Below are 22883 nucleotides of genomic sequence, written 5' to 3'. Positions count from 1 at the left end.
GAAGGTGAAATCAGCTCTGTGCAGTCTCCCAATAAGCAGCCATGTGCCGTCACACTAGGCTCGATGCTTTATGGACTCTCCGATATTGATATGCTGCCATGTCGCCAGGCCAGTATCCAAACAGTTGAAGAGGAGTTCAGTGCATATACAACAGCTATTCTCAGTCCCAGGGAAATGAACATACTTGCATTTTGGATAGTAAGTGTCCTATATCTCACTAGAGTTTTTGTCAATAACTAATCATTGATGGTCTACCAGATGTCACAATCATTATTTTCCACCATTTTCTCGATTGCAATGGACTATCTCCCAGTCCAAGCTTCTGCTGTTCCTTGTGAACAAGTATTCTCATCTAGTAGCAAGACATTTATGAAGAGATGTAACCGCATCAGTCCACACCTCATGGAAGCCCTGCAGGTGGTCAAGTTTGTGTTGAAGAAAGACTGACTCAATTTTACAAAAGGTTGGGCAACCTCACAGAAGGAGATGGAGTACCACTTGATATGTCATGCTGCTGCAGACACAGACTCAGGTGATCCTTTGATCCCTGACTCTACTAGTGACCTCTTGGTATCTGCCACCAGTACAAGGACTGCTCACAGTTCAGAATATGAAACACTTCTTAGAATCATTGCAGAGGACGAGTGTGATGACATTCCAGATGTTGCTGATGTATTAGCACTTGCTCCTTGATTCATAGACACTTATTCCTCAACGCTTTGTTTCTGTAGTTGTCTTTAAGTGAATACATCCCATCTTGTTGTATTCTCATATCTTTCTCTTTCCTGAATACATCAGAATCTACAACAAAATCAGATGCTGGACAATCTCCTGGCAGCTGACTTTGAAAGTGAGTCTATCTAAAGTCTAGTATCTCACACCATCACTGCCATCTCAATCACATACCCCTCCTCCTTCACAGTCTCAGCCTACAAATGCGACAATGGTAATTAGCAATGGCACTACATCAGCAGCTGCATTGGGTCCTTCAACACCACTGACCCTCACTGAATTCACTGAATTCACTCCTTTCACCAATGCTCAAGGGACTCTCCATCATCTTTCAATCATGCTGGTACTCAACAAATCCTCTACCTGTCTGGACCTACACTGCACCCATACGGTACATACCCACACACACTGCACCCATACCCACACACACCACACCCATACCCACACACACCGCACCCACTATGGTATGGGTGTACACCGACTCGCCAATTCTATGGGTATGAGCAGTGTTTGCAGTATACCACAGTTTTTTTCAAAGATCCACAGGTCATATAGCATTTTCGAGTCCTGGAGACAGCAAACACCTCCAATTCTCTCCTACATTTTTGTGCTGCGCAGGGGAAGAAGTGGCAAACACGACCATTCATGTGCACAGCAACATGATTGGTGTCAAAAAATGCATAGACAGGTAAATGCCAATTCTTCTCAAGTTTTTCTGTATTGAGTTGGTAAGGCACCAACATGGTATAGTAGTATCAGCAGAGGTCTTATGAAGTTCTGAATCTAGGTGCTTTTCATTGTCAGGCTCCATTGTCACCATGTCAATAGCATTGACATCAATTATCAATGGCTCTGGCAACAATAACAAAGACAATTTTGACAAGCATGATTGAATGGAAGACTCATCAGCCTTCTTTAAGCAGTGCACAATCCACTGGAACATCAGCATAACCAATGCAGTAAGTTGCCACTTCGAATCGATATTACTACTCAATGGACCTGCAGTTGAAGCTTCAAAAGTATGGGTGGACATAGATTTCATGTTCTGGGGATGAGTGACATGGTGATAACAGCTCCGAGTCCAACTTGGGAGGTTTAAAATTTTGACCCTCATATCCTCAGACAAGCTGAGGGTTCCACACCTGTCCAACACCACAAACTGCCATGGGTAAGCACGGTGTATGTGCAGGTCTCCATAACCTACACCATACCCATACCTGCCACACCCGTCAGTGGGGAATTTTGGTGGTGAACAATATTGCTGATGGAACCCTAGTATTTCATGACTCGAAAAAGTGACTGTAGCAGGCTCTGCTGTGAGCTGCCTTTCACATTATGTTATGATATACTCATAGTCTAGGTTACTATGTATTACTACATCAGGAGATTGTCCAATTCCTTGAATTTACATTTCTATAGCCAACTTGAGCCAACTTCAAGTTACTAATGGTGGCTATAATAATTGAGCTGAGCTGTATATGATGTAAGCTGTAGCTAAGTATCTGGCTCGGTTAACCACAGTACCAGCCTTGGCTGTAGCTGGCCATAAGTCAGAGCTACAGTAACACTAATGCTCGTAGTACCATTGCTATACTTTAGAAGGCTGAAATTTGATATGCTACCCACGGGTTACCCACTAACCCATGGTAACCCACACAACCCATGGCATGACCCATGACCTGCAGTACCCTTGGGTCATGGGTATGGGTATTTCATGGGTAAAAGTATGGGTTAGTATGTGGTGACCCATGGGTTACCCATGCTATTGCCTACAAGGGTTTCACCTAGGAGTATCTCAAAGAATTCATGTTTCCTTCTGTGCCAGGGAACTTGGGTGTGGTAATTGGCATGCCTCCTGTAGGTGATGAAGAACAGACTGGCATGACTGAGGTGCATTACCTTCTGCTGAGGAGCTCCAGGAATAGCATGAGGATAGCAGGCTGCTGATTTGCATTTGAGTGTTGTTGTTAAGACCGTAGCTCAAGGGTAGACGGATCCAAAGGGCTTGGCCTCAGCTCGTGCACTGTGCCCCTTACCCGAGTACATGCCCTTAATTTCAGAATGAAGTCCAGATGGAATCTGACAAAGTCCAAAGGACTTCCGGAGGCTGGCTACTCTAATAGAGTGCTAGAGGACTTCTGGATGAGTGCAAGAAACTTCCAGAGGAGTATAGGAAACTCTGGAGGAGTTTCATCCACTGTATTAGATCCGAAGGTAAGACTTCCCAAGGTAAGTTCCCTAGATAGAAACACATAGAGGATAGGCTGCAAGGGACAGAGTCCAAAGCAGGATAGGATAGGAGGAGTGGTCCGAAGGACAGGACGTCCGGAGGTCCGAAGGTTAAGACGTCCAAAGGGTACGTTGTCCAAAGGTTGCATCATCCAAAGGTTGCATCGTCCAAAGGTTGCATCATCCAAAGGTTACGACATCCGAAGGTTACGACATCCGAAGGTTACGACATCCGAAGGTCCGAAGGTTTACGAGGATCGGAGGAGCGGACAGGATTAGGACAGGAGGGGAAAGGCTACTATGGACAAGGTCCGGAGTAGAAACAAACAGAGGTAGACTACACTATGGTAGAGTCAGATAGACGGGGTTTAGACAGAAGTCTCAGAAAGACAGGAAGTGCCAGAAAGGCAAAACTTCGGTCTAGGGAATCAATCCCTAGACTTCAGAACAGAGACATAGGGGACAAATCCGAAGGTCCGGATTTCCGGCCTAGGGAATCCATCCCTAGGCCTTGATGGAAAGGCAGAACTCAGATGGACCAAAGTCCAAGACAAGAATGAGTGAAGTCTAAGATGCGAGGGAGCAAGTCTATGTTGATATTTGAACTAAGGAAACTTTACAGGAGTTGTACAGATCTTTATATACTGGAAGGGATCTGAGAGGATCGGTAAGCTGAACACAAATGCTATGTACAAGCATGTGGAAACATATTAGTAAGTATGAACGGAACATAAGTAAATGAACTCAGATATGAACAGAGTACAAGGATCAATAAGCAAGACGGAAACAGAAGTCCGGAGTCAAGGGGATTACCATAAGGAGATAGACGCTGATTTAAGGTTTGGGCTTCGGATATGAGTATAGTTCGGATCCGGAGGTCTAGAGATATCGGATGAGGCGTCTGGATATCGGATGAGCAGATCCGGAGATCTAGGTGAAGACGAGACTAGGATATGGATCATGGATATAGATCGATAGTCTAGGGAAGGTAGAGTCCAAGGTGGAATGAGCTCGGATCCGATAGGACTAAGGGTGGATGGAGCAGGCTTAGCTGCGGAGGTCCAAAGGTATTGATATATGGATGTACAAAGGTGTACGGAATCAAACCGATAGTGGACTGGAGGACTGAAGGCATGGATAAGGGTATGGAGTCATGGATAAGGGTATGGAGGTCTGGATGTGCATCCTGGAAGGCGTCCGGAAGGCGTGGGAACATCATCGGACGAAGGTCCGGAATACGGGATATGACAGTTGTGTAGCACTTGTACATTGTTTTATATTATCATATAATATGATAAAAATACAGTCAGATTTTGTCAACCTTATCTGCAAAAACCATGTTCACCCCAATTTCCTGATGTAAGTATCTGACAACCACTTATCTAGTCTGGCTATTACTCAACTAGCTGACAAAGATTTGATCACCTTCTGTCAACTTGTCACCAGCATGACAACCAATTATCAAGTCTGACTATCATTTGACTAGTTGATACAGACTTGATCATCCTCTATCAGTCTGGCACTTCCCTGGCAACACATTATCATATATTATGAAGTTTGATGAACACTCCACTGACTGACTAAGGTTTATAAACTCCGCCTAGTCATACCATTGACTCCCCAATTTCCTGATGTCCGACCAAGTCTATTACATCTTACAGTTGGATGACAGGATATTCATAATGTGGCGTATTCTCTGACGATACGATACAATTCTTGAGCATTCCGTTCACTCGACCCCGTGAGTATGACCATGGAATCAACACTTGAAAATGGACTGAATGCATGCAACGTCGAGAGCCTTCACTTCCATGTCCCTCGACCGTTGGCTCCTAATTTTGAAGGTGAACACGCTGCAGCCGAGGTATGTCGCTTGATCCATTCAGACTACAGTGCCCTAGTGATATTCCCGGTTTCGAGCCCCGGGCCTAAATAAGGTCCAACTTTGCAGAGCCTAAGCCGGTGGCTCAAGTCATGGCTTCTCCCATTAGTAAGTGCAGTGTATCTTCTTGACTGATAATGTCACCTTTTCGATGTTCATGATTCCAAGCCAAGTGCTCAATTAATGCTAACGTCGGATTTCGAGTAGTGCCACACCTCTAATTCCGTTGAGACTTCGCAGACTCCGGGACCCCAAAGTTGCAGCTTTCGGTCTGACTTGAGATCTGGTGAGCGACTACTAATTTGGTGAATAATGTGACATGAAATACACACACAGTAGGACCAGCCCTGCACTGCGTGCATTAAACATCAAGTCCTCCAATTTCAAATTGCACCTCAGATACATCCATCAATGTTGTGTCGGTTTGCAATCGTCCTTCACTTGCTCGTAGGTTAAATAGGATCCGAGAGGCTAGAACACTGTGGACGACAACTTGCGGACTGGTCACGATCAGTTGGTGATGTGGTCGTGCAAGTTGATGTGCTCACGAGTCTGTGATTGAAACCCACGTGAGCTGCATTCAACGATAAGCACATGGATGGCTGGCCAGATGTACTGCAACGCACCGGGGGAGCCATGGTCAAAATTATGCTGAACGAAGACATGACTTGATAAATAGTAGGAAGTCAGCCCACGGGTAGTTTGGGCGAACAGATTCATCTTACCCATGATACATATCATATATCTCAGCGAGTCGCTGAAATACGTTTCTTGGAAGGGTCCGATGGTATCGCTGTACTTGCTGAATCTGATGTACAAACATCAAGCACAAGAGGACTGATTCATGCATGAGTCCGAAAATCTTCTTGAGAGACAAGACGACTGACCTAGTTCATAGAGTAACAGAGCGGCGTACTCGAAGACACCACCCCTCCCACCCGAGAGAAGACACCTGGCCGGGTCCGCTGTCCACCCTCCATGAGCATGATTGTCACAAAAATCAAAGACCACTTCACAAACGTATATTAATCGGGGACGCGTTTTCGTAATCAAAAACTACTAAGGGAGGGTGCGATAGGATGTAAGAGATCACGAGACAAACCTAGTAGTAGTTCAACATCAAGCCTTCTATGGTGAAATGTGAACGAAAAACATACGACGGGAAAAACCAAAAGGAATGTCAGTAGACGCTTACTCTTCCAGGAAGCATAAATCCTCGTTATTAGCAAGCCTAGAGGAAAAATGTCAACATCGGGAGCTCATTTAAGACATGACATACCCTCTGCGGCTACAATGCAGATGATATGCAACACTGCGTAAGGGGTGGATGAGAAATTAATGTACCGCAGGCTGTGCATGCTAACTGTTTGACGCTTGCCCAAACCTAACACACTGCACGGTTGCTATGATATTGGTACATTGAAGGGGTGTAATCACTCACGCTTTCACCAGGATAGTATTGTGTTCGAAGCGCAGCTATCCATCAGCCATGAGGAATCGTCGCAAAAAGCGAGTTAGAAACACGTGTAGCTCACCGATGAATGTCATCCCAATGCCAAAAAATGGCAAGTATCGTGATACAGTGAATATAAATCGCACAAATGTCCATTTGCGGTGCCAGACCCACAGTGACTTTGAGACGGTCATTAAATAATTAGGTGATCAGCGCACTACACGCACCTCTGCCTCTAGGGTAATGAAATAGTCAAAAATCTAAGGAAGAACGTCAGCACCACATACCGCTGAGTTCAAGTCAGCGATTACACTGACTAAAACAGCAAACGTTCCGACTAGGTATTTCAGTCAGCCACGGTATTCATACAAGCATCAAAGAAGAACAGTACCATTGGAGTACTGGGTGGATTAAGAGTTAATCAAAGTTGTTTAGAGCTCGACTTGTTGCGCACCTTAGATGCCTGAATGCCAGCGTCGACGTACAAAGCAGTAGGGTGACTCATCAAGTTCGTAGAAAGCAGATCAACACTTTTTGTTGTGCGTCACGCCATTTAAGCATCCGACGGCTATGTTGCATTGTTTACACGTTATTGTATGAACGCTGACGCTCATTGATAGTAGAGCGATGATCGCTCAAGGGGCGATTGAAGGTTGTAGTGCTGTGGGAAGAACTCTGCCATTCTGCCAGGTGGCAGGGCAGAACTGTCACTGCCAGGCAGATCGCATTAGAACCTCTCGGGCAGAACGTGGCAGAACTCACATCACGGAAACGGTGAACAGATAAGAAAGTGATCTAAAGCAATATATTGTAGTCTTAGAGCATCGCAACAATCTACATAAATTTGCTGACCACTGTTACATGGCACAACACTACTTGAATAATGTCAAGGCTGTAGGACAAGTTGGATCAACAACCATCGACATCATTCATGCACATGATGATGAGACTGCTTACCTGCAACTTGTCATTGATTCATCAGCAAAACCGCCTGAACCAGAAACTTGAAGGCCCAGCTGATGGGAAAAGGGTTTTGTCACATGCAAACGCCGTTAGCGCCGCTCCACGGTTCCCCCACAAAATTTCTGCTGCTTACGTGTTCTGCATGACGCTCAAATTTAATTTCATCGCATTTCTCCTTCGATCGGTAATGATGTGCGCTTGTGGGATGATCATCTTCCTTCATCGATCATCGAGCCCGCTCCTGTTTTGGCGTCTACCACCAAGGCCTTTGTTCTTCGCAAAACTTCATACTGCACCAAGAAAGACGCAATCGCTGCTGTCTTGGCCCATTTCTTCAGCTGGCGTACCGAGCTTTCACTAATGACTGATGCATGTCTTGTTTGCGCAGTTGTCCAATGCACCATTGCCTGTGGGCTGTATCCCATCGCGGGCCTCTTATTGCCGCTCATTTTTGTGACGTATTCGGGCAACACCGGTTGCCTGCTCTCTATACTAATTTGAACCGCTGTCTCTCACAGCTTTTATCGACGTGGCAGCCACGACATGTGAAGCTTCCACTTCTTTGCATATGCCGTGGCTAACTTTGCCCCTGGCTGATTTGTCGTGTGCCCTTCGCGCTCTGACTCAACCGGCTCGACATAGTCTCATGTGTCCGTCAGCAGCCTGAATGTGTGCGTTCCGTCATAGATACCCAAACTCATCGCGAAGCATGCAATGGGCTTGCCCATGTTATATGGAATCGTGCATTACAGCTCTACCACGCCGGCGCCAACACGTCGGGTAAAATAATCACCGCACTTCTGCAGAGACGATCAGGAAAAGGCGCTAGATTACAATAAGATAGGTCAACCTGGAAGAGGTCTGGTATAATATTCTTATTGATGCGGTGGAGTGAAAGTTGAAGTTGTGTGAAACAAGAACATGTGCAGTGCGTGAGACAACAAAGGTATCAGATTAAGGAATTGGCCGGACAACGGAGTTGAGGACTGGCGTTCGCCGCCGCTACGATTAGCATGTAACATGAGATACATACGCAGTAGGACCAGCCCTAGACTGTGCACATCCCTTGATTAAACATCGAATACCACCGTCGAAAATTGATCTCCTCCAAATTGTAATTCAGATGCATCCGTCAGTGTTGTATGAATTCGTGATCGTCCTTCACTTGCTCGTAGGTTGAAAAGTATCCGAGAGGCTAGAACACTGTGGATGACGATTTGCGGACTGGTGACGTGATACATGATCAGTTGGTGATACGGTCGTGCAAGTCGATGCGCTCACGAGTCTGTGATCGAAACCCATGTGATCTGTATTCAACCATAAGCGCATGGATGGCTGGCCAGATGTATTCCAACGCACCGGAGGAACCATAGTCAAAATTATGCTGAACGAAGACATGACTTGATAAATAGTAGGAAGTGAGCACGCGGGCAGTTTGGGCGAACATAGTCATCTTACCCATGATACACATCATATATCTCATTGAGTCGTTAAAAAACGTTTCTTGGAGTTTTCCAATGGCATTGCTGTACTTGCTGAATCTGATGTACAACATCAAGCATAAGAGGACTGATTCATGCATGAGTCCGAAAATCTTCTTGAGAGACAAGACGACTGACCTAGTTCATAGAGTAACAGAGCGGCGTACTCGAAGACGTTATTCCTCCCGCCTAAGAGAAGACAGTTGCCCGGATCCGCTGCCCACCCTCCATGAGCATGATTGTCACGAAAATCAAACAGCGTATCACAAACGTATATTGATCGGGGTCGTGTTTTTGGAATTAAAAACCAGGGGAGTGTCCGATATGAGATAGGAGACCACGAAACAAACCTGGTAGTAGTTCGACATCAATCCTGCTATGATGAAGGATGGACAAAAAACATACGACGGGAAAAAACCACAAGGAATGTCAGTAGACGCTTACTGTTCCAGGAAGCATAAATCCTCGTTATTAGCAAGCCTAGAGGAAAAATGTCAACATCGGGAGCTCATTTAAGACATAACATACCCTCTGCGGCTACAATGCAGATGATGTGCAACACTGTGTAAGGGGCGAATGAGAAACGTAATGTACCGCAGGCTGTGCACGCTAACCGTTTGACGCTTGCCCAAATCTAACACACTGCACGGTTGCTATGAATATCGTTGCGTTGAAGGGATGTAATCACTCACGCTTTCACCAGGATAGTATTGTGTTCGAAGCGCACCTATCCATCAGCCATGAGGAATCGTCGCAAAAAGCGAGTTAGAAACACGTGTAGCTCACCGATGAATGTCATCCCAATGCCAAAAAATGGCAAGTATCGTGATACAGTGAATATAAATCGCACAAACGTCCATTTGCGGTGCCAGACCCACAGTGACTTTGAGACGGTCATTAAATAATTAGGTGATCAGCGCACTACGCGCACCTCCGCCTCTAGGGTAATGAAATAGTCAAAAATCTAAGTAAGAACATCATCAGCATCCCATACCCCTGAGTTCAAGTCAGCGACTACACTCACTAAAACAGCAAACATTCCGACTAGGTATTTCAATCAGCCACGGTATTCATACAGCATCAGATAAGAACAGTACCATTAAAGTACTGGGTGGGTTAAGAGTCAACCAAAGTTGTTTAGAGCTCGACTTGTTGCGCACCTTAGATGCCTGAATGCCAGCGTCGACGTATAAAGCAGTAGGGTGACTCATCGAGTTTGTGGAGAGCAGATAGACGCTTCTCGTTGTGCGTTACGCATAAGTTCGCCATTTAAGCACCACAACCAATAGCTGTGTTACAGCGTTTACACATCATTGTCATGCCAAGACACGCCAAGCAATGCAACATCAACGCCGACGCTGATCAGTAGAGCGATCAAGGGGCGAATGAATGTAGGACTCTGATCAATAATTATCATTCATGATGATGCGCTACTATGAGACGCCACCACACTGCCTTCAGTGGCTTACCTGCAACTCGCGAGTAAGCACGGTAGAATCTAGATCTAGTCTTGAACTCCAACACTGTATTTTGTGGGAAGGGTGGTGGAAATACATGCCCACTATACTTCGTATCAGTGGGTTTGACCTGGCCTCCCGCAAACAAGTAATATTAGCATGGGCGCCAAAAAATACGCTAGCACACCCCAACGGGAGTATTTATGTAAGTTTCATTGCATCTATGGCACTGCAGTGTTTCAATAATCTTACTGTATCTGCATCATTCTGTCGCCGGTGCGTGCCATAACTGTCGCAGTCGGTTCGAACGAGTTGACCTCACTGCTTCTCGTTGCTGTGAGCTTGGTTGAGGCTAGCACAAATTGGATTGGCCATTGCTGAACTTGCTGCTTCTCGTCAGGGTGAGCGTGGCGGCTGGTAGAGTTTCATGCTCTCCTGGCTGACATGTTCACCGTGACTGTGTAGAGGACTGCATGAGAGCGACGTGTGTCGGTGTTTTTCTGTTGGCGCACGATATCTATTATGCACCTCACCTATAGACATATCATGGTAGGATGCTCTGCCACCCCTCCGCAAACAACTTGAGCGTGCACTTTACAGGATTATCAAGCGTGGCAGAAGAAGGAATCCGAGTCCGCTTACTCAACTTTGGTGGACACGTGGTGCACTTATCTTATCTGCTTACAATTTGTCGGTACGTAACCGCGTTCATTGATGGCCTCCTTCAATTTCGCTGCCTGGCCTCCACAGCTAACTCCAGAGCAGCTAGAAGCTCTGACGCTCGCCGCAACAACATACGCGCTCTCGCATGGATTACTATACCTTCCACCTTCCCAATCATCATCCAATACCCAACCACGTATACCAACCACCGCGATCCATGCCCCCATCTCACTCATTCCAGCGCCCTTCCCCCGTGCTCAATTCCAGGCTGCAAGAGGGCTGCAGAGTGTATATAACGTGCTATACGCACGCGTAGCGATGGATACCCAATTCTTAGATACAGTGATGGGCGCCGAGGAGGGCGTAGGCAAGGCGGATCAGTTCACTGGGACGCTGTGGAGGGGGTGGAAGAAGATAAGGGAGCACGGCGTGGTACAAGTGGGTCTGAGACTTCTTTCTTCTGTCGCATGGCGGGGCGTTAATGGCACGTAGCCGTTGCACCTCGGCCTATTTAGATCGGATTATATGTTGCATGCTGCAGAAGATAGACTTGCACTGAAGCAGGTCGAGTTTAATACTATATCTTCGTCCTTTGGTCCGCTTTCAGAGCGTGCGGCTGCTATGCACAGGTGTGTCCGATTTTCTGGATATCTTTCGTGGAAACTGATGCGGCATAGGAATATCCTGGCATCTACATCCTACTTTTCTACATCTCCGCATCTTACTGCAGACAATTTTCCAGAGAATAACACCACCTCTGGTCTCGCTGAAGGTCTTGCCAAGGCTCACGAGGCGTATGGCGTTCGAGAGTCAGTTCTAACTTCGTTCAAGTATGCATGTATTCGTGAACTCAGATCGACCCAGCGCGCGCATCCTGTTCGTTGTGCAACCCAACGAACGCAACGTTTTCGACCAACGATGGCTAGAGTATGAATTACTCGAAAAGTAAATCCCCATATCTCCTACCATCCACAGACTAACCCAGCACGACAGGCATCAAATCCACGTCGTCCGTCAAACACTCGCCGACCTAGCCGTCTCTGCATCCCTCGACCCCTCCACGCAAGTACTCACCATCACCATCCCTTCCCCAACCAATCCCTCACCGTACGAAATCTCCACAATCTACTTCCGCGCATCCTACACCCCCTCCGACTTCCCGTCACCCTCCTACTACGATACGCGTTTCCTCCTGGAGCGCAGCCGCGCCATCAAATGCCCCTCTCTTCCCCTCCAACTCGCAGGCGGGAAGAAAGTCCAAGAAGCACTCACGCGCCCCGGGGTACTCGAGCGCTTCCTCAGTAACGAAGGTGCAACATGGGGCACACACGCTCTCGATCTCACAGCGCACGCAGCAGACATCCGGGCCACCTGGATGGGCATGTGGGCGCTCGACTCGGAGGATGTTGATATCGCCGCTGCGCTTGATCACCTCCCGGTTTCAGGACAAGGACAAGGAAACGTACCGCCCGGAACACGTTTCGCGCACCTTAAGGCCCCGTCGCTCGTGTTAAAGCCCCAGCGTGAGGGTGGTGGGAACAACGTCTACCGCGAAGCCATTCCTGCGTTCTTAGACGCTCTGCCCGCTGAAGAGCGCGAAGCCTGGATCGCAATGGAGATGATCGAGACGCCACGCGGGATAAGCGGTTACCTTGTGCGCGCGTCTCCGTCGAGTTCGGGTACAGACAACGGGAGCACAGAGAAGAAAGTCGTACGCGCAGAGGTTATCTCTGAGCTGGGCTTCTTTGGGTATGCGTTGTTTGGAGAAGGAGAGGTGGTGGAGAGGGAGGTGGGATGGCTTGTGAGGACCAAGGGGACAGAGAGTAATGAGGGCGGGGTTGCGGCTGGGTTTTCGGTGTTGGATAGTGTGGTGCTTGTTTGATAATAGTGACTCAACCTGTTAGATTATTCTGTAACATGATGGAATGCCAGCATCAAGGCCTGGTTTGCCGGTGTACTCAACAAAATGAGGAGTTGCACCTGTAAACCCGAAACCATACACGACTACTTCAAGCTACTAGATTTCAAGATACTTATATATCTAGCGGCAGGCCGGGACTGTCTGTGTTGGCATCTTTCGGGAGTTTCCAGCCAGCGTGTGTCAGTCTGCCCGCCGTCTTACGTCATCCGCTGAATGTCATCCTAGTCAGCCAATTAAAATCGGTTGTCGTTTATCCCGCCATCGTGCCCGCCTTTTCCCAACCAGCACATAAGGTGTGGCCCAGTGGGTCTCAGGTTCCCATCATTTAGTACTCTGACTCCACTACCAATAACTGAGTCATGCCTACCATGTGACCCCCCAACGGATGTTGGCGCCCTCTTTGACGCCTTACGAGCACACCACGAGCTTGCATACTAAGATGTCGCTTCTGGACCTCACTCGCTTCATCTGTCATACAGACTTACTCAAGGATAAGACCTTGCCTTCTTCTATGACCCAACAAATGAACATCGAACCTCGATGGGCTTTGTGCGAGCGCGTGATGGTAGGGAAGTCATTTTTATTTTGTTTGTGCAGTGTATTTGATTATATATATTTCTTTGGCACGAGTGACACGAATGGGGCGAACGGGGCGAAAAGTCGAAGTCCGAGATGCCGTCCGGTCAAGAACTACAGTTCGAACCAAACTTTGGTTCGGTCATATCGTGAACAGAAGTCATTTTTTTGACTTGGGATTGCAAGGCTGAAACTCCACTCTACTTCGGTTAATCGGGCAACTTGGATGGTCTCCCGTACTTGTAGTCAGACCTTGATAAGGAATTCGAAGACCGCCGTTCTAAGTACCTTCAAGCTTCCTTGATAACCTGCCACTTAACCGTGACGGCCATGCTCAACCGTTATGAACAGCCATACTGCGGACTGCACCGAACGTTGGTCCTTGCCTTCGACATGGGCATTACACACAGTAGTATTTCCTACTGTATGCTCACTCCCGGAGAAGTTCCTATTATCCGCTCTGTCGCCAGGTTGGTCTTTGTGTCCCATCAAGTCGTGGTTTATTACTGACTACTGCGAATATTAGATATCCAGGCCAAGAGCACGTCGGAGGCGACTCGAAGATACCTTCCTTACTATACTACAACACGAGTGGAATTGCCTGTGCCATTGGTGCTGAAACTCAAGGGACGCATGTTATTGAAAGCGCTGAGGAAGAAGGATGGGTGAAACTTGAATGGTGTGTCTGGCAGGTACCAGTAATCTTTGTGTTCGCGTAATTGACCATGTAAATACTTGAAAGTTGGAAACTTCACCTGCAGCCTGAGGCTGTGCACCCTCCCGCCTCTTATACCAGTCACCCATCTCTTCCACGAGGCAAGAATGTCATTGAGGTACTCGGCGACTTTATGCAATACCTCTTTCGTTGTGCACGCACTTATATTGAGGAGAGTCACTGCAATCTTTGGAGGTCAATTGAGAACCACATCGAGTTTGTCCTTATCCACCCAAACGACTGGAAGGGCCCGCAGCAACGACAAATCTGGCTAGCTGCCGTCCTCAGCGGTCTCGTTTCCAATACGGCAGAAGACATGGCCCGTGTTCATTTGCTGACTGAAGGAGAAGCAAAATTACACTACTGCATCTATCATAGTATTCTGGCGTCAGACACACTGTCACAGACACCAATCGTCGCCTCTGATAGCCAAGGTATTGTCATTATCGATGCAGGAAATTGGACCATCGACCTTAACGCCTACTCGGTGACTTTATACCCATTGATGATTGAAGAGATTGCTCCAGCCGAGCGTAAGTCTCATGATATTCTCGAGTCATATCTCATTCTCCATTCATTAGGTCGACTGCAAGGTTATGGATTCGTGACCCGCCGTGCTCGTGGTCTTCTTCAAGGCTTGCCAGCAGTTCCTGTTTTCTGTGTTAATTCCTAATGGAATGACTTGGCAGAAAAACTATCAGGCAGTTGTTTCGGTACACCAGAGATAGTACTGCAGATGACTGACATCTTCGACATGAGCACCAAACTCAGGTTTCGCAACCCGGAAGAGTCATCATTTATCAAATTCGGTACCATACGCGACAAAGATCCCCAGTTCGATATTCGTAACGGCCAACTTAAATTGAATGGGTAAGGATTATAGTCATCCTCTCGGAACCATCGACATCTAACACGTTGCTATTAAAAGACAAGATGTCGCAGAACTCTTCGAACCTTCCATTGCTAGCATTATCGAGGCTTTTGAAACCCAAAGAATGAACGCAAGCATTCCAATTACAGTTAGTCATCCATCTGTTGCACTTAATTGCAAGTGCTGCCAGTGACCGACTGTCCACCACCTGAAGATTGTATCATTCATGGGGGACTTTGCTATGAGCGACTGGATGTTCATAAAGTTGCAGGAATATATTCATTCGCTTGGTATTGCATTCAGTCGACCTGATAGCCATTGGTGAGCACCAGACACAACAACGGTTCAAGCTCACCTATCCTATTTTCAGTAATAAGGCGGTCGCTGATGGTGCTGTATTGTACTATATCGAACAGCTCGTAGCATCGTAGCAACGAAGTAGCACCCTGTAGTTTCTTTGAGTTTGTAGTTGTACTCTCGTATTCAGGTATGGATTTCCTTTCGAACCACCAGATTTGGGAAGCGCCGCTTGTGTAGGCAGAAACCTTGCTTGATCGAAAACTTACTATGCAGTCTGCTTATCCTTCGGGATGACCCTGGTGCGAGAAGTTCGACGCTCCCTCGAAAAATTGCTCGCACAATGCAACGTCATTTGGGCCAGCTCTGGCTTTTCCACTTCCTCAGGTCATTTATTCCGCATTCAAGTCGGTGGAACAACGGAATTTCTACTGTCAGGAGTCCCACCCGATGTCGTTGGACGTTGGACCTCTGACTCTTTCCTCCGCTATTGGCGCTCTCTGGCACCATTGCACGCGGAAAATATTTAGTCATTTCTTTTCGGGCCTGCTTTGCCTTCCCGGTTTGGCTGTGCCTTTGTTTGCGGCTCTGCATTGCCCGTGGCTTTAGGTGGTGTCCTTCTTCTTCCCCTCGGCACACACCTGGTCTCCAGATCAGTCTCTGACGAGCTTTCGGGACGAGGTTATCTGTAGCCCCCGCCCAACTCAGGGAAGGTCCGTCTTCTGTTCACTTTCCTAAGCTTCACTCTATTCCCTTCCTCCTAGTTCACTTAGCTACACCAGAACCCGAAAGTTCGCGTAACCTGATGCTTCGAACACTACCTGAACAGAAGAACGTTATATGTCTCCTGGACAGCCGCTGCACGAAGAATATCACAGTCTTGTAAGTATTATCTTCCAATATCGCTGCTGGAGTCCGACTCAAAAACGTACTTGCGATCATTCTCTTATTTTCCGGTGCGCAAGCTGCTGCACCAGGGAAGAACGTGTAACACTTTACAACGCACTCCCAATGCATGCGTTCGTAATTCTAGAGTGTGATACCACCGACCGTGGTCCCGATACTGAACCGCATGGGATCGTTAAAGATAAACATCGCTCTCCCAGGATGCTCGGAACATGTTGACGATGTTTACATGGGTATGAGGATGCTAGGTTGGGATAATGTGCGCGGAAGCGTGTTCTTGAGGTAGCATGAAAACTTTAAAAATCATGAGAGCAGGTGCGTTGTCATTGGTTGCGTCCTTGGACCGATTTGGAGGATTAAGATGTTTGATTCGTGTGTCATACAGAGTTTCGCGCTTGTACATCAACATATCGTGAACACATGCTGTCAAAAAGGCTTCGAGTCGTGCTATTCCGGTTCGGGCGGGCGATCAGGTCGGTGTGGTGGTGTCTTTTCCCAGCGCATCACAACGGAAGTTTAGATTTGCGCATGTTTCCGGTTTACTACCGTACTCGGAGACCGCCCCCTTACCTCTCCAGCAAGGTGGGAACGAGCCTGGATGGTTTCAGTTTTCGACTTTTCGCCACCTAATTAGCTAGTACACTGGTAGGTATTGTTTCCCACGCTTGCTCATTGGACATATATTCTTTCGGCCAACGCCCAAAGTCTGTCTGCCCGCCGTTTTACGTCATCCTCTGCGCTGTGCCCGCCTTTTCCCAGCCAGCGAGTGCATCAGCAACCACAGCCAGCACATAAGTTGGTTCCCACCATTTAGTACTCTGAATCTAAGAGTCTGAGTCGACCAGCCAACGGATGTTGGCGCCCTCTCTTTGACGCCTTACACACCACGAGCTTACACAGATGTCGCTTTGATAAGGAATTCGAAGACCGTCGTTCTTTCTAAGTACCTTAAGCTCCCGTGCCACTCAACCATGACGGCCATACTTAACCGTTATGAACAGCCATACATCGGACTACACCCGAAGTTGGTCCTCGCCTTCGACATAGGCATTACACACAGTAGTATTTCCTACTGTATACTCACTCCCGGAAAAGTTCCTATTGTCGGCTCTGTCAACAGGTTGGTCTTCGTGTTCCATCAAGTCATGGTTTATTATCGACTACTGCGGATATTAGATACCCAGGCCAAGAGCACGTCGGAGGCGACTCGAAGATACCTTCTTTACTATACTACAACACGAGTGGAATTGCCTGTGCCATTGGTGCTGAAACTCAAGGGATGGATGTTATTGAAAGAGCTGAGGAAGAAGGATGGGTGAAGCTTGAATGGTATGTCTGGTATTATTCGTGTTCGCGTAATTTACCATATAAACACTTGAAAGGTGGAAGCTTCACCTACAAGCTGTGCATCCTCTCGCCTCCGATATCAGTTACCCACCTCTCCCACGAGGCAAGCATGTCATCGAGGTGCTCGGCGACTTCATGCAATACCTCCTTCGTTGTGCACGCACTTATATTCAGGAGAGTCAATGCGATGTACTTTGGAGGTCACTTGAGAACTGCATCGAGTTTGTCTTTACCTATCCAAACGGCTGGGGGGACCCGCAGCAGCGACAATTCTGGATAGCTGCCGTCCTTGGTGGTCTCGTTTCCAATACGGCAGAGGACATGGCTCGTGTTCATTTGCTGACTGAAGGAGAAGCAAAATTACACTACTGCATCCATCATAATGTCCTGGCGTCAGGCACACTGTCACAGACACCAATCGTCGCCTCTGATAGCCAAGGTATTGTCATTATCGATGCAGGAAATTGGACTATCGACCTTTATGCCTACTCAATGACTTTATCCCCATTGATGATTGAAGAGATTGCTCCAGCCGAGTGTAAGTCTCATGATATTCTCGAGTCATATCTCATTCTCCATTCATTAGGTCGACTGCAAGGTTATGGATTTGTGACCCGTCGTGCTCGTGGTCTGCTTCAAGGTTTGCCAGCAGTTCCTGTTTCTGTGTTAATTCCTAATGGAATGACTGGGCAGAAAAACTATCAGGCAGTCGTTTCGGTACACCAGAGATAGTACTGCAGATGACTGACATCTTCGACATGAGCACCACACTCAGGTTTTGCAACCCGGAAGATCCGTCATATATCAAATTTGGTACCATGCGTGACAAAGATCCCCAGTTCAATATTCGTAACGGCCAACTTAAATTGAATGGGTAAGGATTATAGTCATCCTCTCGGAACCATCGATATCTAACACATTGCTATTAAAAGACAAGATGTCGCAGAGCTTTTCGAACCTTCTATTGCCAGCATTATTGAGGCTTTTGAAACCCAAAGAATGAATGCAGGCATTCCAATTACAGTTAGTTATCTATTTGCTGCACTTAATTGCAAGTACTGACCAACTGTCCACCACCTGAAGATTGTATCATTCATGGGGGACTTTGCTGTGAGCGAGTGGATGTTCGCAAGGTTGCAGGAATATTTTCATGAGCTTGGTATTGCATTCAGTCGACCTGATAACCATTAGTGAGCACCAGTAACTAACAACGGTTCAAGCTCACCTATCCTATTTTCAGTAATAAGGCGGTCGCTGATGGTGCTGTATTGTACTATATCGAACAGCTCGTAGCACCGTAGCAACGAAGTAGCACCCTGTACTTTCTTTGAGTTTGTAGTTGTACTCTCGTATTCAGGTATGGATTTCCTTTCGAACCATCAGACTTGGGAAGCGCCGCCTGTGTAGGCAGAAACCTTGCTTGACCGAAAACTTACTATGTAGTCTACTCATCCTTCAGGATGATCCTGGTGCCAGAAATTCGACGCTGCCTCAGCCGCAAAAAATTGCCTGCACAGTGTAACGCCATTTGGGCCAGCTCTGGCCTTGCACTTCCCCAGGTCACGCGTTCCGCATTCAAGTCGGTGGAACAATGGAATTTCTACTGTCAGGTGTCCTACATGTGTCATTAAAGCTCTTGGACGTTGGTCCTCTGGCTCTGTCCTCTCCTATTGGCACTCTCTTGAATTTCTGGCACCATTGCACGCGGAAAATCTTTAGCCATTTCTTTTCGGGCCTGCTTTGCCTTCCTTCTCGGTTTGGCTGTGCCTTCGTTTGCGGCTTTGGGTGGGTGTCCTTCCTCCCCTCGGCGCACACTTGGTCTCCAGATAAGTCTCTGACGAGCTTTCGGACGAGACTATCTGTAGTCCCCGCCCAACTCAGGGAAGGCCCGTCTTTACCTAAGCTTCACTCTGTTTCCTTCCGCCTAGTCCACTTAGCCACACCAGAACCCGAAAGTAACCTGATGCTTCAAACACCACCTGAATAGAAGAACGTCATGATGGGATGGGGTATCTCCTGGACAGCCGCTGCACGAAGAATATAACGGTCCTATAAGTGTATGAAAACTTTGAAAGTCATGAGAGAAGGTGCGTTGTCATTGGTTGCGTCCTTGGACTTATTTGGAGGATTAAGATGTTTGATTCGTGTGTCATACAGAGTTTCACGCTTGTACATCAATATATCGTGAACACATGCTGTCAAAAAGGCTTCGAGTCGTGCTATTCCGGTTCGGGCGGGCGATCAGACCGGTGTGATGGTGTCCTTTTCCAACACATCACAACGGAAGTCTTCATCTGATAGCGCTATCCCGTTCGGCCACTACCAATATCGTTATCCAGAAATCGGCGGGTCTGTGAAGGGCGAACGCAAGAAGAGGGAGTCGGTGGAATCGCGAGTACCCGTTTTCAATTCGCTGGCGCAAATGACTACCCGGAAAGGAGTCCAGAAGATGATAGGTTTATCGTGAATTCCGAAGAGTAACATCGGATAGAGAGGACGACATATACTTATTTACGTTGAACAAACAGGTTGTCGTGGACTTATAATGAATAATCGGTGGCGCAGAGGGCAGCATTGTAGAACCATTGGTCTAAGCCGGCATATCAATAAAAGTAACAGGGATACATGATACAGGAATATCAATCACCAGGGTAAATCCATAGAAGATACCCATGTTTCAGTCTATACATATGTAACAGTTCGCAGGGAAGACATACTGTGTAAGGCTGATAGTGAATTCGAAGGGGAATAATGACCGAGACGGCGTAAACAGAGGACGTGTGTATTGAGAACACGAAAACTGAGTGATGACTCTGACGAGCGATAAAGATGGAGACTTTTCTTGAGGCTTTCAGACGTGCCTGGAGCGGGACAAACACTAAATGTGATTCTGCAAAGGAATAAGAGAGTGTAAGGCTGACTCAACGGCCAAAATGAGCATATAGATGAAGGAAGGAGGCATATGGAGACAAAGGATTGAAGGCAGTGAACAACGAGGCGTACTAAACTAACGTGATTAGGTGAAACGCTACAAGGGAAGCGACGTCAAAGCGGCAGTGAAGTGCTCTATCCTCGGAACCTCCTGACAGAGTATCACTTGGCAGGACAGATCGGTTAAGGTCCACGTAAACAATTTACGAGAGGACGGCCGTAAGGTCACTGAGCCGACATTGACAACGACATTTTAGAATCGACCTGCAGGCCTAGTAACTCGTTCATGTTCTACATCTTGTAACTTATTGCAGTCCTAATCCTTGCTGTATAGAGAGGCCAAGTTACAAGGTTTAGCAATAATAATTCGGGGTTAAACTTGTTTACATAATCAAGTTGAATCGATTCGCGACGCTAGGCCTCATGCATGCATGACTCAGCGTCATTCTTAGAGGCCCCACGTCGCACACTTGTCCCCTGAGCACCATCTGTTTTCGTCGCCCTCCCACCCTATTCTTTCCCTGTTTCGTGAGCATGTCTATCGTGCCTCTGTCACTCATGTCTTTCTCTTTTTGCCTGCTGAACTAGTTTCATTGCTCATTCGAGCACACTTTATCGAACCTCACGTACGACTACTTCGCTTTACTGCCGTGTCATGTATTTATGTCTCTCGGTTCGCATCCGAGTCCCCCGAGCATGGAGCTGGGGGACTCCGCTTGCCTAATCACTGCGAGACCTTGGCGTAAAATTGATTCAACTACATGGGAAGGTTTAGTTAGTTGGGCTCTATACAGCGAAGATTAGGAGGAGGATAAGTACTAGTCAAACTTCGTCTCCTATGGTAAGGTTTACGCGGTGGTCGCCAAATCAGGAAAGATTTAGGGTCTGCGCGCGTAACGGCTGTCAAGTCAAGTCGACAATTGACCAGACCTATATAAAGCATAGCAGTGAGCCGTCATTGCGGCTATAACCATACGGGAAGGAAGCATCTTACCTTGGGAAATGGTGCGCATGAATGAATTCTTGCCCTGGCTGGTTCACAAGTTGGACGTATGTGCCCATATCCTCTTACGAATCATTTGCGATAAGAGCCTAACGAACACCGAGACAGCATAAAAAACACGCCTCTGCAGCTAGCAGTCCCTCCACTAAGCCCTACTCCACTGTCACATGTCAACCTCAGGCTCTAGTAAAATGGCGTCATCACTCACTCTAGTGACGGAGAAAACACACACCACACAAGTGTCACAAACGTTCGAACGTCATCGCGATTTCGTCTCTGTAGTCGCAGTTTCGGCCAACACCCAGCGTATGGTCACCAGTTCAAAGGACAACACACTTTGTCTGTCGGATTTGACGACAAAGAAAGTATTGAAACGTCTCGTCGGCCATTCCAGTCATGTGTCTGGATTGGCGGTATCGCGAGACGGGAAAGTCATAGCAAGCTGTGATATCACTGGAGGGATCATTCCCTGGAACGGAAAATCTGGAGCTTGTCTCATTAATGATCATAATGGCCGGGGAGCCGCGTTTACTAAAACCAAGTTCACTCCCAAACTTGAAACCGGGGTGGTTCACCACTGCCCAAAATGGGGTCACTTCCCATACCAATGAATCTGTCGCTCTTCAACTCATCACAGCCCACCAGTCCAGTGACGTCCATATATCGCTGGACTTTTCGGCTGATGGAAAAATTTTGGCGAGTGCGGGTCACCGTATGGTGAAGTTTTGGTGCACATCTACGTGGAAGGAAAAAGATGCGTTCCCTCTTGATGCAGTTGGCTACTGCGTTCGGTATTCGTCGTCTGGCGAACGTCTTGCCGTCGCGACAGAGAACAATATCTGCATTTATAATCCAGCAACGAGGCAGCGCATCAAAACGCTCAAGGGCCACTCAGGTGGCACATTCGCACTCACGTGGATGCTCCAAGGAACATACCTTCTCTCAGGGGGCGGTAGACACGATCCTACCGTTCGGGTGTGGGATGCATTCGAGGGAGACGAGATCGACACCTTCCATGGTCACACTGACAAGATCAACGTCATTGCTGTCAATGATTCCAGCACCATCATCACTTCCGCATCTTGGGACGGCAGCGTCCGCTTCTGGCCATTCCTGAAATCCAACATACCCGAGGTCTCCGCCGCGGCGCTTTGTGTCACATGCTTCAGCGAAGACGATGACCGGAAGGTATCACAGTGGCTACTACCCTCGCCGGGACTGATGTCGGTATGTTCCCGTTGATTTCTAATGATTTTGTCGTCTCATTTCGCGGATTTTAGACGAAGACTCAAGTGAAAGTTAGTCAAAAGGCATGTTCTCGTTATTGACTCTCATAACGTAATTCGAGCATACCACAGTCCTACACCCTCACCATGGACGAGACCGCCTACACTGTATGCACAACGGGGGGGAAGTTATCTACGGCTTTGGAGATATTCACACGACAAATCAAGGC

General features: G+C 47.4%; 4 protein-coding genes across 4 annotated transcripts; 2 read left to right on the top strand and 2 right to left on the bottom strand.

The window, feature by feature from the left end:
• Window positions 1-5091: 5091 nt before the first annotated feature.
• On the bottom strand, window positions 5092-7154 carry DFJ58DRAFT_171042 (uncharacterized protein). Its single transcript, XM_041379015.1, has 17 exons — window positions 7152-7154; window positions 6751-6979; window positions 6688-6697; window positions 6614-6633; window positions 6524-6556; window positions 6379-6475; window positions 6285-6319; window positions 6208-6235; window positions 6123-6155; window positions 6001-6074; window positions 5864-5945; window positions 5731-5808; window positions 5569-5680; window positions 5470-5510; window positions 5392-5417; window positions 5176-5343; window positions 5092-5118 (listed from the first exon to the last, which is right to left on the bottom strand). The coding sequence occupies exons 2-16, from the start codon at window positions 6799-6801 to the stop codon at window positions 5296-5298; spliced, it is 768 nt and encodes a 255-aa protein (XP_041237091.1). The 5' UTR covers window positions 6802-6979; window positions 7152-7154; the 3' UTR covers window positions 5092-5118; window positions 5176-5295.
• A 1175-nt stretch (window positions 7155-8329) lies between these two features.
• DFJ58DRAFT_749778 (uncharacterized protein) lies at window positions 8330-10018 on the bottom strand (the record flags this gene model as incomplete). The annotated part of the gene is made up of 14 exons (XM_041387688.1): window positions 9901-10018; window positions 9838-9847; window positions 9765-9784; window positions 9672-9704; window positions 9527-9623; window positions 9433-9467; window positions 9355-9382; window positions 9269-9301; window positions 9185-9220; window positions 8879-8956; window positions 8718-8828; window positions 8619-8659; window positions 8541-8566; window positions 8330-8483 (listed from the first exon to the last, which is right to left on the bottom strand). The coding sequence occupies exons 1-14, from the start codon at window positions 9949-9951 to the stop codon at window positions 8330-8332; spliced, it is 753 nt and encodes a 250-aa protein (XP_041237090.1). The 5' UTR covers window positions 9952-10018.
• Window positions 10019-10877: 859 nt separating this feature from the next.
• On the top strand, window positions 10878-12922 carry DFJ58DRAFT_818313 (glutathione synthase). Its single transcript, XM_041391852.1, has 5 exons — window positions 10878-11298; window positions 11353-11489; window positions 11538-11669; window positions 11725-11805; window positions 11854-12922. The coding sequence occupies exons 1-5, from the start codon at window positions 10912-10914 to the stop codon at window positions 12740-12742; spliced, it is 1626 nt and encodes a 541-aa protein (XP_041237089.1). The 5' UTR covers window positions 10878-10911; the 3' UTR covers window positions 12743-12922.
• A 765-nt stretch (window positions 12923-13687) lies between these two features.
• On the top strand, window positions 13688-18794 carry DFJ58DRAFT_669610 (uncharacterized protein; the record flags this gene model as incomplete). Its single annotated transcript, XM_041382794.1, has 17 exons — window positions 13688-13827; window positions 13884-14049; window positions 14125-14605; window positions 14654-14695; window positions 14762-14942; window positions 15001-15091; window positions 15158-15264; window positions 15314-15362; window positions 16581-16676; window positions 16992-17266; window positions 17323-17475; window positions 17529-18031; window positions 18080-18133; window positions 18199-18367; window positions 18426-18516; window positions 18577-18683; window positions 18734-18794. The coding sequence occupies 17 exons, from the start codon at window positions 13688-13690 to the stop codon at window positions 18792-18794; spliced, it is 2766 nt and encodes a 921-aa protein (XP_041237088.1).
• Between the last annotated feature and the right edge of the window lie 4089 nt (window positions 18795-22883).

Source organism: Suillus subalutaceus (assembly GCF_016647625.1).
Source record: "Suillus subalutaceus strain FC151 chromosome Unknown DFJ58scaffold_192, whole genome shotgun sequence".
In the NCBI taxonomy this organism is placed as follows: domain Eukaryota; kingdom Fungi; phylum Basidiomycota; class Agaricomycetes; order Boletales; family Suillaceae; genus Suillus; species Suillus subalutaceus.
Note: the sequence above shows the minus strand (reverse complement) of the source record. Positions and strands in the feature narration are given on the sequence as shown.